Source organism: Erithacus rubecula, assembly GCF_903797595.1.
Source record: "Erithacus rubecula genome assembly, chromosome: 10".
NCBI classification, from domain to species: Eukaryota; Metazoa; Chordata; class Aves; order Passeriformes; family Muscicapidae; genus Erithacus; species Erithacus rubecula.
The window spans coordinates 12,343,360-12,363,620 of NC_136662.1; the positions used below are offsets into that span (position 1 = coordinate 12,343,360).

At 39.8% G+C, this 20,261-nt stretch overlaps 1 protein-coding gene across 2 annotated transcripts; it reads right to left on the reverse strand.

Annotated features, from left to right (window-relative positions):
* Positions 1-42: 42 nt before the first annotated feature.
* LRRC8B (leucine rich repeat containing 8 VRAC subunit B) lies at positions 43-16,217 on the reverse strand. Of its 2 annotated transcripts, none has more exons than XM_079313835.1 (5): positions 15,972-16,217; positions 6,176-6,230; positions 5,240-5,337; positions 2,430-4,587; positions 43-1,455 (listed from the first exon to the last, which is right to left on the reverse strand). In XM_079313835.1, exons 4-5 carry the CDS (start codon positions 4,560-4,562, stop codon positions 1,183-1,185), a joined length of 2,406 nt encoding a protein of 801 aa, XP_079169961.1. In that variant the 5' UTR covers positions 4,563-4,587; positions 5,240-5,337; positions 6,176-6,230; positions 15,972-16,217; the 3' UTR covers positions 43-1,182. The 2 variants fall into 2 exon arrangements, with proteins under 2 accessions (XP_079169961.1, XP_079169960.1); XM_079313834.1 differs by lacking the exon at positions 15,972-16,217 and adding an exon at positions 15,715-15,866 and having other exon boundaries at positions 6,176-6,227.
* Between the last annotated feature and the right edge of the window lie 4,044 nt (positions 16,218-20,261).

A 20,261-nucleotide genomic window follows, 5' to 3' on the forward strand; every position in this document is an offset into this window, starting at 1 on the left:
ATTAAGACTTAAAATATAATAAAACAGCGCACAGCAGAAGAATGAAGTCAGGAAACATTTTATTTCCATCCAGTTTTGCAAGTATTAAGGATGGCATAAGAGCTTATCCCACCACTATGATTTATGAAATTATTACATCCCTAAAAGAGGCAAAGCTTATAATGCTTCCTGTCTTTTCCTCCCAAATGCTTATAAATTGTGTGATTATTTAGTTTGCTTCATCTGTGTCTTTCTGTCCCTATCTAATACAAACCTCAAACTTCCTTCATCCTCTCCCCAATAACTGGGTGTGGAGAAGCTGCACTGAGGCAGTCAGTAATGAGAAGTTATAAAAATATTAATCAGCAACATACACTACACTAACACCTGGGATGCTCACAACATACAGAAGACAACTTTGCAACTATTCTGTTTTCTGTTTGCCACCATTCCTTCTGAAGATCAGTAATGTAAGATTGGTTTTCTAGGAAATGTGTACAACAGTTACTTCAGATTCTTCTGATTCCTCCCAATTTCTAGGCAACAATTAATTTTGCATTTACTATTTTTAAGACAAAATGCTGAAACCAGTTCTAGGTATTTAATAGCAAGATTCAAATGGCATCTTTCACATTTATAGAATTAATGCTTAGTACTTGACAAAAGCTTTTAAAAATTAACTTATGTTGAAAAATTAGTTTCAGTATACCCCATGCAATTGAACTGCTCAAATAGTTTAAACTCTTAATTTAATACATCCTAAGTTAGAGAAGAGTTCATATTTAGAAACTAATTCCATACAGTTCTTAGACCTCATATGGCAGGAGATAAGACTATTTTAAATCATCAGTATGAACAGAAAAAATTCTCATAGTAAAAAAGTATATACACTCTCACTATAGCCAGGCAATCATCTCTTCTTTTTCAATACTACCATAAACATTTAGCTGAATTATTTCAATCAGTAGAACCTAACCAACAATTCATGTTCCAAAATTCAAACATGTTTACTTGTAAAAGGCTGCATCTTTTGTTTGAATAAATTTTTCTTTTACAATACAATCAACTCAGTTCAACGCATTAAAGTTTAAGATCGATTTGTAAATTGCTCTCTCTCTTTCATTCCTCTCTATACATACAGATCTTTACAGAGATATTAAGCAAGACTTGTGGAATGCAACAATGCAGTGTTTCATTTTAAACTTAGGACTTATCTGAGCATGCCTGCAAACGCTCTCTTACACGAGGTGGAAGTGTTTTTAACAACCTTTCTTCTACAATTAGATTATTTCGTTTTAAGAGCTGACATTCTTCCAGCTCAGCAGGAAGTGATTCAAGATAGTTTCCAGTGAGCTCTAACTGAACAAGATTCAGTAGCTGACCCACACAAGGGGACAAATTCATCAGACTGTTATTTCCCAGAAGTAGAAATTGCAGCTTTTTGCACTGAAATAATCCATCAGGCAGCATTTCAATCTAGAAAAAGGAAAGAGAAGAACAAAAATAAAGTACATTAGAAGTTGTTAGCCTATGTGCAGCTGCATGCTTTGGCATTTACCTTTTTTATTTTAGGGTAAAAACCACTCTTAGTTTATGAAAGGAAAAGGAAGACTGTAATTCTTCTATCATTATGTGATCAAGTGCTTGAGAGCACTACAATGGTTTTATTATCTCTGTTTTCTTACAAAGCTGCTTAGCTGCTGGCACAAGCCAAGCCTGGAAGGGGGAACATGTCCATGTGTGCACACAGAACTGCACACAGACGTGTGCAGGTGGCAGGGAAGAGGAAGAGCCTGCTATTGCTAAGAATCACTTAATGAACAAGCACAGACTGGAGAGACATTAGCAGCTCCTGCGTTGTGAAACCTGTACAAGGAGTTATCTGTGCAGTACAGTCATCCTGGCCCATTCTACTGACATGTAACATCCAAAACCAGCCTCACCAATGAAAACAATATAAACCTCAAAAAAAGTCACAAGCCTGAGCTCCACACTAACAAGCCAGACAGTTTAACACCGATTGTGAGGCTACCAACCAGAATTACACTTCCCTCTTCCCAGTCATATGCCTGAGCTCCTCATCAACCAGCTGTTCATTCACTTTAGCTTTCCAGCTTGACATTTTAAGGTAAACATTAAACACTGTTCACTTTCACTAAAATACTGCATAGGATTGACAACTGCAGAGAAAGGGAAGATACATTTCTGCAGCCATGTTAACCTATACCATCTCTGGATCAAAGCCCTTAAGCTGCTACAAACCAGGATAGTACTTATTTAGTATTATGTGAGCTTTGCTTATACCAAAGCTTTAGTAATTAAACAAGCACCACCCCTTTTTTCTGGATTTACTTTAATCATGAACACCACAAAAGCTAGAGTCTGCTCCAGAAGAAATAGCAGCCTAAGTCTATTTTTGTTTTTGAGCAGTAATTCAAAGTTCTACTCACGTGGTTTTTTGTCAAAGCCAAGTACTGCAGGTTGGTCAGATAACCGATTTCTTCAGGGATGGAGGTTAGCTTATTGTAGCTAAGATCCAAATAGTGTAACTTTCTACAAAGAAATAGCTGCAATGGAACATGCTTAATATTATTATAATTTAGATACAACTGTTCCAGGTTTGATAATGCCCCAATCTGCACTGGGATATATGAAATACTGTTGTGCCACAATTTTAAGCAAGAAAGATTCTTAAGATGTTGGAAACTAATTATTTCTTCCACTGTTCTGAGATTATTTTCTTTTAAGTCAATTTCATGCAAATTGTTTAGGGTAAAAATGGAATGGGGAATGCGCTCTAAATCACAGCAGATTAGTTCCAAGGTTCTCAGGTTTACCAGCTTCTTCAGGTTATTTAGCACTATCAGTTTATTTCCCTCATTGTTGATAGACAAGTGTTGTAAAGAAGGCAGAAGATCTGTAATCACTTGAGGTATACGGGAAAGGTTGTTTTTTAAGTGAATTGATCTCAGATTTTTTAGCCCCTGAAAGCCGTCATTGTATATGGAGTTGTGATGATCGAGCATGAAATATCCTGTTAAGCACAATTCTTGTAGGTTTTTTAGATGAAAGACCCAAAATGGAATTCTTCCCATCTCACTAGACTTCAAACGCAAAGTTTTCAGGTTTTCTTCTAAGAAGTTGACGGCTGGATAATCCATCGTTAGTGACGAATGATAAACATTGAGTTCTTTGAGACTGACAAGCTGGGTCACAGCTGAAGGAAGTTTGGCTTCAGGAATAAGTTCCAGGCTTAGGACTTCTATTTCTGTCAGTTCAAAGACACTGTCTGGAAGACCATTTAACATGAACAGGTGAAGTTCAGTCTTGTCTTGGGAGTTTCTTACTAGTTTATTTTTCAGTTTTTCCACCGACCATTCATTGTTAAGATTTATCTGTTTGAGTTCATTTTCACTCAAATCAGACAGGAATATTGAGAATCGTTGGGAATACAGAGGATCATACTGATCTGCCAAGTGAAGAATAAATGCAAAGTCATTCTTCACATCAGGTATATCAGTGTAATTACTTTTCTCTCTCAACTTCTCAAAAGAGTATTGCTTGAGTGAACTTCTTAACATCCACCACAAACTATAAGTACAAGTTAATCCATAGAAGATCACTAAAACAACATAAAATGAAGCCAAAACTTTAAAAATTTCCGCTAGCGAATAAACACACTGGTACCTTTTGTAGCCTGTAAAGGCTTGAACATTAACTTCACAATCAATTTCAAGTGTAATAAATGATAAATAGTAGGGGACATAAATTACTATTACGACAACTACAAAGACTTTCACTATAATCTGTTTCATATACACTGTGTATACAACATCCTTTTCTTCAGCATGTACTCTGAATTTCTTCACTTTTTCAAATATAGCTTTAGCTTGTTCCCCTTCTTTTTTGTCAAGAACACTTGAATTTTCTCTTCCAGTTGTTTCCAAGCCATGCTGCGAATACGGCAGGGACTGTCTGCTGGCCCCTATGTCTCCTGAACACTGAGGTGATGAAATCACTGTTTTTGATTTGGCTGCGGGCAACTTCCTTGCAGACTGCTCAGCAACTGTTTCTGAGAGGGCACGCGTTGTCCAGGGAGAGTCAAAACACTTCTGAAGAACGGCTACAAAGTGCTCAAGCCTGGAACTTGTACTAGGATAGTAAAGCCAGAAATTACTGCAAGCTGCAAAAATAAAGGTATGCAAAAGCACTAGGTATGGAAAAAACTTGGCAAACCAGTGAAGCTGTCGCTCATAACACACGGCATCGATGTAGGAATACTGCTGCCGATGGAGATAATTCTGGATTTTAAGTGGGATGATTATCGGTGCTGTCGAGCTAGCTGACATGTTAAGGTTGGCTTTAACTAAATCCCAAGGCACAGCACAATGATTGTCAAATTCTAGCTTGCAAGGAAGACAACACAATACTCTGGTTTGAGTAAGCTGGAGAGCCCCAGCGAGGACAGCAACTAGCAGCATTATCATGGTGAGGTAATACCAGAAGACATCCCACCATGGTTTTAGTATGTGGTAGGATGACTGAGCATCTGCTAAGCATTTGAGTTCTGTTAGCGTGATCATGACTTCACCTGTGAGAGAACAGCAGCTGGTAGAAAAAAAAAAAAGAAAATACATCCTGTTAAAAAACAATTTATCTCACCATTAAATACTTGAAGTTTATTACTGTTTTCACAGTTTTTAATGTGTGTAACATGTGGTCTGGACTCCAGAGCATAGCAAAAGGATCCAAGAACTTCTGGGACCTGACCTCAGCCATCATCTCATGGATTTATTTTAAGGAAAGGTACTTAAGAGTGCAAAACTTTGAAGAATGAAACTAGCACGAGAGAAGGTATATTTTAACCAAACATTTGGATAGTGCTCCAGTAAAACCAACAAGCAGGTAGAAGTTAAAGAAGTGGCCGATGTACTATTAGCAGTCCTTCACTACCATCATAAACTTACATAAGCCATTTCTTATTTATGGAGAATTCCAAAATCAGAGTGATACATTAACATTATGGCTCTTGTAGTTTAGAACTTTCTATCAGATTAAATAATTCTACCCAATTAAAAGTACACAAATTCCCAAAAAGCCCTTGTGTATTACATGTTGTTATACATAATTCCCCATCTTCTCCCATCAAGAGAATTAAATTAGAGTTGAGGTAGCACAACATATGATTGTTCAATATCATTATATATGTATAAAAATGACACATTTAAATCCCAGAAGCATAGGTTTGATTCATACTTACTTTACTAATTAAAGAGAATAAAAAACAGCACTGCTCAGTCAGGAGGTCTACATCTTTTAAAATTCCTTGGACATGCCATCTTTACATTTGTCTTCATTCTAGATGGAGAAAATATTAAGTATACTTATTTAATGGCAAATAAATGGCTAATTAATAAATAAAGAGCAAATATTACAGCTTTTATTAGAACTGCTGCCTCATTATGCCTCCATTAAGCTCCTCATTGCTACAGCTACATGAAATAGAACAGTATGTGTTCATACGTGATTATGCAGCATGCAAAGCCAAAGTTTTGCAGTCACAACACAAAAATCCCCAAACACCCAAGGAAACTGCCTACAGATAAGCCCTATTTCAACAAGGAAATTCAAAGTATTTTTTCCCCAAATAACTATGAACTTGTTACTTGGGAGACTGACCCCCACCAGGCTACACCCTCCTTTCAGGCAGTTGTAGAGACTGGTAAGTTCCCCTCTGATCCTCCTTTTCTCCAGGCTGAGCTCCCCCAGCTGCTCCTCACAGAACCTGTTCTCCAGACCCTTCCCCTGCTGCACTGTCCTCCTCTGGGCTCACTGCAGCCCCTCAATGTCTTTCCTGTGGTGAGGGACCCAGATCTGGACACAGCACTCGAGGTGTGGCCCCATCAGTGCTGAGCTCAGGGAGGCAATCACAGCCTGGGTCCCCCTGGCTACACTGCTTTTGGCACAGACCAGGATGCCACTGGCCTTTGTGGCCACCTGGGCACACATTGGCTCTTGTTTGTAATATATTGGTAATGGCCATTTCAATTTTAAACAGAGCTGACAAACTGTTATAAAAAGTCAAACAATAGCTGAACCTGATTCTTACTCCTCATCCAAGTGGAAAGAATAACAGAAAATAAATTAACCCTTCTTGCAATGACAAAGCTATTTATAATAGAATCCAAAAACTTACCAGACCCACCCAAGGGAAAGCAGCTGAAGAAGGACTGGATGGTTACAATACACTCCTGTAAGGAAAATAAATTGTCATAAGATTCTGAAATACTTGGACTCCAAAAACTGTGAGTATTAGAACAGCAGCTCATTACTCCTTCCACAACAGCATTTCAAAGAGCCAACATCAATGAGAAAAAGATCTAAGGATCTACAAGATGCCACCCCCTTCAAATTATTTACCTGTTCAAGATCTGAAAGTGGCTTTACCAAAAGTAATGGCTTCTCTCATTGTCCCCTCTCTAAGAACTAAAAGCCATTTAAGCTCAACAGTTTTGGCATTTACATAAAGTTACAAGTTCTGCAGCTGAGATGCTCTACACAGCTGAAAAATAGCAATTTCTTCAATCACTCCAACTTCCAAAAGCACATCTCCAATGCCTTTAAAATGAGTTCTTTTGATATAATTCTTGTGGTTTGAATATAAATTTGTTGGTATAAAAGCACAAAGAGATAATAAACCCATTCAAATTAAGGCTTTTGTTCTGCAAAGAATACCTGGATCAAATCTTGACTCAAGCCAAACATGCTTGATTTGAATGTAAACAGAAGAAAAGCAAAAACATTTTTTTCACTTCCTATTCCAAATGAAAACCAGTCAATTCTTCTTGCTTGAACTTTATTATAAAAATGAAAGACTTGGGACCTCTGTTAAAGTTGTAAAGAGCACACTAAGAGACTAATATATTGAATGATTAAACAAAGCAAGACCAAAAGGTAAAAATAGCAAATTTTTAATAAAGAAAAATATTTGAAAGGTCAAAATTATCACTAAATTGGCCGAGAGTTTAATATAGTGGGAAAGGTCTAATGAGCATGAGGATGGGAGCAATTCTTTCGCTTACAAACATGCAAACCTCATCAGGACTTGGGGAGATACCAACATTTTAAAATTATTCATAGAACTAAATGCTTACTGGAATATTGTTGGGGAATAAGGCATACCTGTTCAGTACAAAGGACAAAATTCAGAGTACAATAAAACAGTAAACACTCTTTGATAAAGTATTTTCCCTAAAATTTACAAAAAAAGAGAACATAAAATGAAACTTAAGCCAATTCTGTGAAAGTCATATTGGTATACTTGAGAGCATGCATCACTTAACACATAATTTTCAACCAATGTCATAATGCTAAAAAAAAAAAAAAAAAAAGTGTTTTGTTTTTGTACAGATTGAGAACTCAAGGTGAAGCTGACCCATGCAACTTTGTGAGGTCTGTTTCTATAAAATGCTTTGTCACCTGTCTGCCTTGCAATGGAAAGCTGTTAGTCCCCATCAGAGATCCCAGAAAAAAGACTACATTCTTGCTATGGTTTTACAACACTTTGTAGCAGAAAGCAAATGTCACAATATTAAGTATTTAAATACTTGAAATCTGGTCTGGTGAATGGCTCTTTTTGAAGTCTTCCACTGAAGAATGTGTACCCATTATAAGTTTATGTTTATGAAATGAACTTTCCCATCAGAGGAGTACATGGTATATACAATTGTAACATAAACATGTGAATTATTGATGATAATTTTGCTGAACACATTTTTCTTTTAAATCCTATCTTTATGCCAAGAGTGACTAATCAAATGGAATAATGCTGAACTGTAATGGACTTGATAAACCTCATCTCCAGTAGCTTTAAACCCATATCAAAGCCATAAAAGCTTTTCAAAGTGGCCTAACTCAATTGGCAATCTTTCTTAGAAGGAGAGAGAATGAAGCTTAGCCCCAGGCAAAATGATGACTTCAGGAGAGTTACTCCAGACCAATACAGAGACACAGGCCAGAAAAATAAAGTGATAAAGATCACTATTATCAAGATAATTTTTTTGTTACTTCAAGACTTATTAAATCAGAACAACAGAAACATATCCAGAATGTGAATAAAAGGCTCTCATTTCAAAAAATATTATCTATACGCATTGGACACCCACCACCACCCCTAGCTGCCAAAAGGGTACTTAGCATTGCATTACTATCATTTGAACATTGCTTACAGAATTTTAGGCACATTTAGTCAGGAATATCTTTGCAGCAAGGCAAATTACCTTGCTTGTCCTCCCGAAAGGATATTCAACTGGTGTTTCTGACATACTAATTTAATCAAAATAGATTTATAGAACTAAAACTTCCTACAACTACTTGACAGGTACTCCTGTGGCCCCTCTTTCTTTTTTTTCCCTTCCTTCTAAAGAAACACATCCACCAAGTTTTCAGGCAGACTCTTTAGACTCTTGCAGTTGCTTCTCAGCCTAGGTAAGGAGATGCTGGCATACTAAGTAATGTATCTGTTTTATTAATTTTCTATTAAAAGTCATTCCTGAACTACAGTATCAACTTAGCTCCTAGCTAGTTTAAATATATCACTATTTCTTCTCAAGTTTGGGATAGAAAATTAAGTTTGATAATAAACTAAACACATTATAGGTTTTGCTTCATAGGCACTTTTGAGACTCCCAGTACTTGCTTACGGTTTCACATGAAAACCTGAGGAGTGCAAACAAACCCTCATGAAAATTCCCAAAGGAACAAAAATAAATAAACAAACTTAACCCATACACACATTCATCACCCAAACCAGATCTTTCCTGGCAAAAACTTCTCCTTCTATTGGCGTGTTACTGCATCCTTTCTTAAGTATTCTGTAAACAACAGAGAGGTACTGAAAGAGCTCTGGTGCAAGGGACTCCATAAAGAAGGATACTGCCATAGTTACTCTTAGCAGAAGCATTTACATGACTGCCTCTCCCTTTTTCAAGCAGTAATTCTTTCACAATCTGTACTTTGGTCACCTCTGTGCATAGGCAGATTCGGTTGTAGGACCTTTTTGATAGGGATTGTGGTTTTGAATCTGTGTTGCATTAAATAGTGAACAACACAAGATTAGAGAAAGTTTCTTTCCAGCTCGTTCTGAAGATCACAGGTGACAATTCAACGTGTAGAAGTGCTTATCCTTCTGTATTTAAAACAGAGCCTTACCACAATTAGAAAAGGCAACAAAACCAGAATCACAACTGCAAGACAAGCAGTGCTCAAAGGAATGGTGACTTGAGAAAGCAGACTAAAGGAAGGGGCTTTATGACATAAAAGAAAGAAGAATAAGGATATAGTGGGGATGGAGAAAAGGTGAAAGAGTTGTATTGGAAATGATTCTGCCCTCTTAGGACAGACACACATAGTCCATCAATGCTCAGCTAATGCTAATTTAAATCACAGGAGACAAGTCTCTCCAGAGATGACTGCAGGCATGCCAAGCTGTCAAGCATTCCAGCCCAAATGTGTAAAGGAAGATGCCAGGAAATTGGCACAGATTACACTCTTAAGTGATATGTAGAAGAACAGGCCTCCTTTGTTGCTCCCCCATCCCCAATTAGGTTTTAAAGTCAGTAACTCAGTTCTAAAGAGACTACAGTCTTTACTTCCAAGTTCCAAAGAAATCTTGGAGCAAGATTGGAACATTAAATATAAAAAGTCTCCTTGGTTCTTCACCTGTTCTTTCCTAAACAAGCAAGATGAACCAAAAGCAACCTCATCAGTCTCAGTCTAGATCTTTTAACTGCACCTTTGGTAGCTCTCCCAGAAACCATCTTACACAACAGTACATCAAGTCCTTCATCCCAGTACAAACACATAACACAGAGTCAGACACCTTCCAACTGCATGAAATAAGGTTTTTCCAGCTTGCTTATTACACCTTGTTATGCTCTTGTAACCGTGTTTTCTTTCTCATGCTGGGAAATATGACTACATAAGAAAAAAATATCAGCAGTAGCTCTTCAGCATTCTGAATGAGCATCAGTGGTATCTGTTTTATTTTGCATACCAAGGTAAGTATTACAATACAAAATTATTTTTTCCTCCCTTTAGTTTCCGTAAGTCAGAGATTATGTCAATTCATTGTGCTGCCATGCCCAGGACATCAGAAAGCAAAGCAAAGGGAACCTCCATTCCACATGAATTTCCTAGCTCAAACACTGCTTTCCAATAAAATACAAAACCTACTTAATAATTTACTTCTGACAGCTGAATCGCTTCATACAAATAATTTTCTTTTTTCCCAACTCAAACTTCTCAACTGTAAAATCATGGTAACATTTCTGCTCTTCTCTAAAATTATTTATATGAGGAATATTAAACACTAGTAATTTCTTACTAGGTATTTAGCTTTTGTGGATCATACTAAGCTTCTATTTGGTTCTTAGAGCTGGAAATACATACTATTCCTTTTCCTTATAGTGATCAGACAGTTCTCTTCTATCGAGAATAATTTTGGTGTTTCTAAAATAAGAACAGTTATTTAGTACAATAAATTAAAATGTCAACATTTGGCCAAAAAAGGGTACTGAAGTTTTTTCAACTTTCACAGACTGCTAAGACCAAGCAGCATTCTCTCAGGATTGCAGATGTTGAGAATGGAAACAGCAACTGAGGTTACAGAAAATAGATACCAAATGTACTCTGTCTCTGCAAGATAATTAGTACCATTTACAAATATATCTACAAGATTTAAGAACAGTCAAAAAATAGTCCTTTAGTTTTAAGTTTTCCTGATGCTGCGTAAGATTGGTGGAGAACTTTCTAGAAGGGAACATTATTACTTCCACAGACAAGAACTTAATTGCATCTAGGAAAATATAATTATCAGGGCAGCAATACAGAAACACATCTGATTTCACTCTATTAGTTCTGACATCAGAAAGCTGATTCGGATTTTGAGTAGTGGCTCACATCTCCTTTTAGAAGCAGCAGGTTTTTATTTTGTTTAACAGGAAACACAGTTACTCGTGAGTACTAGCCTGACAAGCTGAAACACTTGATTCTAGATGTGTGGTCTAAATAGCTAAAATAGAGTAATTGGAACAGTTAAATTTCCAATTGATATCCAATGCAAATTCAGCAACTCTATTTGTATGGCAGCTCTCCTGAAACCCATCTTATTATCTTTTTAAAGAATATCCCCACTCCAAAGTCAGAAAAGGAAAAACTTAAGACTGGAGTCAAATACAAGCCTGCTTGAAATGGAAATACAACAGGCTTTACCAATCCTTCAGCAGCGAGCAATCTGGCTGCACAACCCCCAGCCTCTCAAGTATCTTACTAATCATATTACTCTGCATTATGTATTTACTAATTGGACAAAGCAACCAGCTACATCTTCTCTTCTTTTAATAAAATGAACAGACTGAAAGACAAGCCTCACATTGCACACAGTGTGTGGCAGTGCATGTACAAACTGCATGCCTAAACACAGTGCACAGCTCAGAGCTGCACACGTGCATGGGAACAGGGGAGCTGAAAGCCGTGTTGTGCCTATCAGAGGCATCTCCTAGAACAATGGCAAGTTTCAGAACCACAAACAAGCGATCAGACTTGAATTCTGCTGCAAATCCACAGTAATCCTGCTTTGTTTCCTGAACAAACACTAAGTTAGTTTAGGACCTGTGTTCACGCGTTGTACTTCCATCAAACCCAAGTGTGCTGTGCAAGTCCCCAGCTGTGCAAAAATTCCTTTTCTGAGTAGCCTGTCTGAAGAGACCCATTGGTAGGGTTTTTCAGACAGCAGTATTATCAAAAACACACTTTGGTAAGAAGCCAAGTTTAAAAACTACAAAAACAAGAGTCAAGGTTTTATCATCACCTGAATCAATTAAGAACTTTGAAGTAAAAAAACCTCCAGCCCCATAGCCATAAGAAACTAAATAATAATTTGAAGCAAAGCAGACACTGCTTTTAAATCCTGTTTGGTAAAGCACTTGAGTATTGACATATCCCATCTCACTTCAATTAAGCAATAATTTTCTTAACTTTGTAGTCAGTGTCTCTGCAAAGTTAGTATTTAAAAAATGTTAATGTTTAATAAAAAGCATTTACTTGGAAAAGGCACTGGAAAAGCAACAATGAGTTTCACGCTTGCATTGGCATACATTGGAAAGTTTATCTTGTGAATAATTTAAACACAGGCTAGAAACCAACAGTTTTTAGCTAAAAATTTTCAAATCCCCTCCCTTCTTCAAATATTTTGGATTATACAAATGCACACCAAGATTTTGCTTTCATTCAGATGGAAAAATTAGTTCAAAAGACTAATACTTTAGCATTAAAATCACATTGTACTATTACTAAATTTCAGCTCACTAGATTTTCATATTTGGATGCAGATGATTTATTTAGCTACCAGAAAATAGCTACATATATATTTCACAGCCTGAAGTACTCACAGAGTACTGGTATTTCCCCAGAAAATTAAGGTAATAATGTCTGGGAAATAAGGGGTTACATTTTCTGGGATTTGAAATAAGAGCTCTAAAAATCAATGTTGCTTTAATTAAGCCTGAGTAAACTACAGGACCAGGGTTTTGTAGCTGTTGTGCCACAAAAATGAAACTTTGCTAACTAAAATCACAATTCAAACTATATCAAAGAAACAAAGTGTTTGTAACAATGTCTAAATTCTACTTGCAATTACTAGCACCCAGATTGAATTGCTACCATATTCTAATTGCTATCACTGGAACCCCTTACCAGCATTTTAAATCCTTTTTGTCTCTCACAGTCAACTAAATTCTCAATTTCAGTATAAGAAATTACATTCCAGTTTACGGCAACCAAACATACATAAGGCTGAGCCTTTATGATGGAAATGCAGTCACATAATTTATTTCAGTGTGTGCAAATACATTATTTTGAAACAGAGCAACACCAAAGAGAATTAAATTGAAAATATCCCACTACAAGTTCTCCACAATTTGCTTCTGATTGTTGAAAGACTCTAGAATCTTCTCACATCCGTATCAGAAGAGAGTTTGTCAGCACTGTCCCTTGAACTGCACTAGTAACAGCTTTACAGAAAGCTCTGTCACCTGCCTGCCTTCCTTCCAAGGCACCACACCACTACAAAGCACAGCCTTTGCACATCAGAAAGTTTAAATCAAATACCTGGAGAAACTGTTCTTAAGTATTACGACCCTTCAGTTCAACAGTGAATTACAATTTGATTCCAACTAGCTAAAAATTAAGTCCAGAACTCATTTGTATCAGACTAAGAACTCTTGGGGAAAATAATCTCCAAACTCAAGCGTAAGTACAATAAACTGAAGCCCACTCACCAAGTCTGGTAAAACTGAAATTATATAACCCATTCCACTTAAACATTAAAGACAGCATATGTAAACATTAGAATTAATTCCACTTTACATTTCTCAACCTTCTACATGGCTATCCATGATATCTGAACCAAATAGCTTCAAAACCACAGTGTAGACTGCTAATTTATCTTAACAAAGAGTAACTGCAAAAGCACTCACAGAATAACACTATCTACAAGACAACAGCTGAACAGCTGTTACAAGGATGCCTAAGGATTAATACAGCCCACAGGTTAGTGCTTAGAATACAGAGAGCAGTGTGAAACGTTTAGATAGGCAGCACAGAGACCCATATAAACCACACCTTATCCCCTTAGTCACATGAAACATCCATTTCTAATCCTAGCTGAGTAAAGCTTCATGGCTTTAGCAGTAGGTATTGTAAGCTGAAGTAGTATTATTAGTGCCACAGTCTCTTTTGCTACCTGTAGGGCATCAGGCAGAGCAGGCACAGCAGCAGCTAAAGCAAGACAAGATTTTCCCCTTCAGAAATCCCTTAGAAAAATACTTATTTGACAGTGATATACTGCTCTACAAGGTTCATTTTACAATGCTGAAATACTGGTGGATGTTCCTTTAGCACTGTTGGTCCCTCTCTAAAAATTATTCAACGTACTTTCATTAACTTCAAACAACAGCTATATTGGTAACTTGCAATAAACAAAAGGCAATTTTCTCTCCATAAAAATAGTGTTTTCATGAAAGAGGAAACAAAGACAAGCCAGACCAGCAACTCCCTCCTCTCAAAAATGTAAGGGAACTAGCAAGTTAATATTGCACAATTTCTAAGAGTTACATGAATTCCACTGAAGTTATAAGTCAATTGCATTATGTGAATGTAAAATTCAGTAAAATGTAATAATATATCCTAATGTAAAACTTTCGTATAAACATTTGTCATCTGGCTACAACAAAATGCTTTAAAACACTCACAAAAATACTTTCAAACCCCCCCCCTCCCTGTATAATATATTAACTACTGGTTCTCTGCCATAATCATTCTCATTTCCACTCCCATTTCATTTCATGTCCTTTGCACTGTTCAGGGCCACAGATACTGAAGAAAAGTTAGCTCTTCTATTCTTCACACAGTCATCTGAGCTACACAGATACTGAAGAAAACATGTTCAATACAGATGGACATTACTTGATAAATTCTGCAAGTACTGCAACATTTCACTACTTAAACCTCATGGGCTTTCCTTCACCGCTCTCTTGAAAGTTTAAGCTAAATAAAACAGATCAGTAAGGCCTAATCTGTTGCCCTACCTGCTAGGAAGGTACTTAAGAAAAAATTCTGAGACATCTCAAATAATTGATGCCTTACCTTAACCTTTCACCAAACAGAGAAAGAAAACTGGGAGTCAGCAAAATATATAACACAAATACTTTAAACTATAAAAGACCAAATAGCTTCTAGCTTGTTCAAGAACTGAGGGGCCAATTCAAGCACAGTTCACCTTATCAGCATAATTAATTACATTCTTAGCATAAAATTAAGCTTTAAGGAAGTCCACTTCAATCACTCCTACATAACTGGTCAACTGCAGCATTCACTACAGCCAAATTCTGACCCAAAGCCAGGAAGCTGCCCCAGTTTCATCCCTGAGCAGACGCGCACAAAGTCAGCCTGATGCCACTTGCGCAACTCAGCCAGGGCGCAAAGAGGGGCTGCCGCAAGATCCCTGGCTAGCTGGGACGAGAAACGCACGGCCAGACAGCAGACAGGGACACAACGACAAACAGGACGGTTCTTGTTCCACACGCACGACTGTCAGGCCTCAGCGCTGAGTTAACTCTTTTCTCCCTTGCGGGGACTCTGGGACGTGGCTCCCGCCTGCCACTCGCTCGAGGGCAGGTGCCGCCTGCCCGCCCGGGGCCGAAGGGCGGCAGCTGCCGCTCGGCCGGGCGAGCCCGGGGCGGAGGAAAGCGGCCCCAGGCGACCTGTAGCGCCCGGGTCACTCGAGGACGCGCAGATATCGGTTACGCAAACCACGGAGCGGTTCTCGCCGAGCTCCGCCCGCGGGCCCCGGGGCGGCCACAGACCCGCGGAGCGCCCCACGCCCGGTCCCTGTCAGCGCCGGCCGGGCCGCGGGGCCAGGACAGGTGAGCGGCCCCGCTGAGGGAAGCGGCGTTCGCCGCGCAGGCTCACCGGGCCGCCCGACCAGCGGCGCCGGGCACCCCGCGGGACGGCAGCGCCCTCCCGCTCCGCCGGCGGAGGGGCAACCCCGGGAAAAGCGGGGACGGCGAGAGCTGCCCTCGGAAAGCCCCGCTCCGTTCTCTCTCCCTCCTCCTGCCCATGCCGCCCTCGCACGCCGGAGCCGCGGGCACCTGTCAGCGGCAGCCGCCCCTCCCTCACCTGTCCTGCCGCTGCCACCGCCGCCCCCGGCCCGCCCGCGCAGAGCGCTGGGTCCGCGCGCTCCGTCCGCACGGCAGCCGCGGCGCAGCGCGAGGCACCGGCTCCAACCGGCGCGTCTGGGGCGGGCCCCGCCGCGGTCACCTGACCGCTGGCGCAGCCAATGGCGCGCGGCCGGCGGCGCCGCTGACGGGCCGGGGCGGGGGAGCTGCGGCGGACAAAAGCAGCGCGCCCGGCCCCGGCCCGGCCCCGCCGCTCACCTGCGGAGCCGCCTGACCGCCCCTCCCGGCACCGCGGCCGGGACCGCCCGCCTCAGAGCCCCTCGCGGCGGCGCCGCGGCCGTGCCAGCCCGCAGGCAGCAACCCCCGCCCCTCCTCCGTGCCGGCGTTTAAATAACCCGAGCCGTTGGCAGAGGTGGAGGAAGTGAGAGAGCCATTGTCGCCGGCCGTTAGCGAATAAAAATAGAGACGGTGACACTCGCGAAAGGCAATTTAATCCCACCGGAGGCTTCGGCTGCGGCGGGGTGCGGATCCCGGAGTGGCCCCGAGCCCCGCTGGGGGCGAGCGGAAGGAGCGGGCATGGGGATGCTGGGGATGCTGGGCAGCGGTACCGATGGTACCGAGCGGGTGCGTTGGGGATGAGCTCCCGCCCCAGCCGCGGCACCGCCGCTGCCAATGTCCTGCAGCACCGGGGGTCTCCTTCCGGGGCCAGCGACACCCAACGCCCGCCGCTCCTTCTGACAGAGCAGTCAGGCAAAAGTCTCTGCGGCCAGGCTCTTCTACGGCTCTTCGTTCCACTAAAAGCCTGATACCGGTATTATAGAGTCCACAAATAAACACAGCGTTTTAAAAAAGTCATAATTCATTTGACTTTCCTATTTCTTATATATTTTCACCTCCTCTTTCTCCAGTGGGCAGTGCAGCTCCCTTCTCCAGATGTCTGAAGAGGCCACTTCTGCTGGGCAAAGGCACGAAAGCCTGAAGGAAAATTTTGATTCCTACCTAGATTTCTACAAAAAACTGGGACAAATGGGCTCTGTCTCCCTCCTCTGAGTCGTGCAAACAGCTCACTCTATTCAAGTAATTGTCCTGACATATTTTCATTATTAGTAACGCCATTGCAAAGATCTAGTCTAAGCTCTATTTACAGTATAATTACACTCCTTACACTGGCTCTGCAATGGTAATGTTTATTCTCTGTCCAGTCATCAATCGTGGGAAAAGGAACTATTTTCATAATATTGCTTTTCCTCCGTGTAACACAAAAATCCTTTTCTCGACAGCTGTCCAGAACCATCTTCATTTGAAATAACAAAGATACTAAATTTTGCAAAAGTTTAACAATTTTCAAATTGTATTCATAGTTTTCAAATGTGTAGTCAGTGCACATTTAATTAGTAGCGTTAGTTTCAATTTAAAAGAGACATTAAGATATATCATACTTTTGAGGAAGCACAAGCATTGCACTGGAGCCAAAAGTGAAACTAATTTAAACAAAAGAGAACCTCACTTTTTAATCCAAGCATGTAGAAATACCAATGAACAGGTGTGTTGAAAAAAAGAAATAGACCATTTGTTTCTTTAGTTTGCAGTCACAGCAGTAGCTTAGCAGGGAACACATTTGCTTTAGGCTGATAGTTTCTACTTAAGGTGATGAACCTTGATAGTAATCTAACCTCAGAGAAACAGCTACTGCCACCACAAAGATGTCAACATGGCATTGTCTGCAATTACCACTCCAAGAGTCCTTGGTGAGGTTTGGTAAACAGCAGAGAGCAGGCCAGCCTCTTCCCAGGAGACCAATTCCCTCTTGTCTCATGACCTGCTGCCTCCTTAGCTGACTGTATCATCGAGACAAATTTTCTGCTCTATTAGGGTTTCCCTGAGGAATCATTTAATTAATTTATTTTACTGGGACTATTTCCTCTGTCCATAAGCAAAATAAATAAAACCACATCTCATTTTATAGTCTTGCTTTCTACTAACTCAAAAAGGAAAAGTCTGTCTCCAGAATCTGCCATGTTTTCTTTTTGTCAGCAATATGCTAGGAAGACAAAATAATGTTTGACTAAATTATAAAACCAAGAGCTATTTGTGCTAAGAATCAAAGTATTGGATTAAGTCAGAACATGGAAATTAATGTTCATAATGTTCATAATTGGTTGAACATAAGATTGCAGCACAATTATCTATGTTTAGTTCTTTACTGTGATACTGAGGAGCCTCTGGGGAAGCACAAGGGGAGGACTCAACCCATCAGTCAAACCACACCAATCTCTGAGCAAAGGAAATATTTTGTTAACACCTTACTCAAAAACAACACTGTTTTAGCATTGCAGCTACTCACTATATACCCCAGCAGATCTAGTTCATCTTTAAGGTTAGCTTAGTGACAAATATTTATCAAGATTATTTTTTCCAGTCTTTTTCAATCAACATTATCTGAAAAATGCTCTTCAAGCTCCAACACCCATCCTATTTGTTTGTGCCAGCCATTTATAAGATACTGAAAAACAACAGCTTGACAATACAATGAAAGTTCAGCTTCCTTTTACACGTAATGCCATCCCCTAATCCTTTTTAACAAACACAACTTTGAATATATACATATGAAAAATCATGATTTCAAGTGTTATGCTCAATGACTATTGGGTATCCAGAGCATCTGCTTCAATCCCTTCACTTGTACAATTTTGGGAAATTTCACATAGTAAGAAAGGGAAAGCTCCATAGTAAAGTGCTGTATATTTAAAAGGGCAATACATCAACATTTCACTTTGAAATATTTTCTATTGAAAATTCTTTTTAATATTTATTAATATTACAGAGATGATGATATTTTTGCCTTTTAACCCTCCAGCAGTGCTTGGAGTTGCAGGAGCAGAAGTATCTTGGTCAGTGATCATGCTGGCAGCAGTATCTAAAGCTGAGCCAGTTCTGTAACACACCCTATAACAACTTGCCTTGTGATCACCAATGCATTTCTATCTGATTCTCAAGATCCTGTCTTTTGATATGAACGCTACACCTGTGTATTTAGGTGAAGCATGAACGAGCAAATCAAAACTCTAACTCCTAAAACTCCATATTACTATTTATTCTCCTTAAGAGAATAAAAAAAAAAAACAAAACATGTAAGCTTCATAGTTATTAATATAATTTAATTTCATTCCCTGGTACATCCTGATTATTATCTCATTTGCTCTTTCTGGCATTTGGTAAAGCTTCTATGTCTTCTACTGACAATTTATAGATCACATGTTCCATACACTCCAGAACATCGATTCCTGGTGCAATAACGTGGATGGCAGTGACCGACAAAGCTGTCCTGCAGGGGCGGGTATTTTAGAGCAACACTTCCCTCTGCCGGATCCCAGGGCAGCCACAGCTCTGCCTGCACGGACCCGCCCTCTGCCTCTCGCTCCGACCGGACCCCTGCAAAGCTCAAAATAATTCATCCATGAATAGGATAATCATAAAAATTTCGTCCAGTATCAACTGGACAGAAATATCAATACACTTTTTGCTCGAGACAGTAGTATCTCAAAGCCATAGAAAATGTGAAAATTGGGAGTCTCAGGGTCTGACATTTCATATTTCCTCCAAAACCCTGACAGCTTTATGCCAGATGAAATTAGAACGATATTTAAAAACGCCTTTTACTCAAACCATAAGGCATTTTTCTTTATATAGTGTAAATACATGGGCCTCTGCAGAAAAATAAAAGAACAGTTGAGAATTGCCAGCACCTCTTGTGACTCTATGAAGACTAAAATGGTGCTACAGTGAATTTTAATTGAGTGCCACACTTCCTACCTGGCCATCTGTTCCAAACTGCTAGAAATAACCAGAGTATGACATTTTACAGAGGGCTGGTGGAAGCTACTATATTCAGACACAGCTGTCTTGCCTTCAAATCGTTCAGTGGTTAGAATACTGTCCTTAGCTGAGGGTGAGTGTTAGGAGGAAGAGGAGAGAGAACTGCAGAGACACGAGCAAGACTGTGCTTAATTCTTGCCCTTCACATAGACAGGAACTGGTCCCAGTGCAGTTCTACACGTGCTTCTAACTCACGTGTAAGAACACACTGAAATAATTAAGCATTTTGCTGAACAAAGACTCTGTTCACATACTCTGCTGAATGAAGGCTTTTGGTGGAGTTCAAAACACAGGAAGAGCTGAATAAACTGAACATAGAAGAGAATAGCAAATACAGATATAATTCTAAATCAAAATTCTCCCGTCAGTGCAATTTACTTTGAAAAGGCAGACAGAGAGACAGAGACTTTTTCTGTTCCACAGAAGAAAAGTCAAAAGATTGGGTTAAGGTGCTACTCAGTGTTGAAAGGTAGAACAGGTAAGAGTGCTGAAAGCCATAATGAGATTAATTGGAGTAAGCCACCATTGAAAAACTGTAAACAGCTAAGTGGTTCTTGATATGTGTTCAAAACAAAGCCTATGCTTAGCACACAGAAGGTCTAGTTGGAAAATGTATGAGAAGTATTTCACATGAAAAAAGAAAAGTTCTCAAAGGGTTTGGAGAAGAAATAA

What these genes read in the sequence shown, in the direction of transcription:
- LRRC8B (XM_079313835.1), bottom strand. Translation starts at nt 4,562, where the DNA reads ATGATCACGCTAACAGAACTCAAATGCTTAGCAGATGCTCAGTCATCC. An exon ending in TGGCTTTGACAAAAAACCAC is followed by an intron (nt 1,456 to 2,429) that starts GTGAGTAGAACT and finishes TCCTTTTTCTAG; the next exon opens with ATTGAAATGCTGCCTGATGG.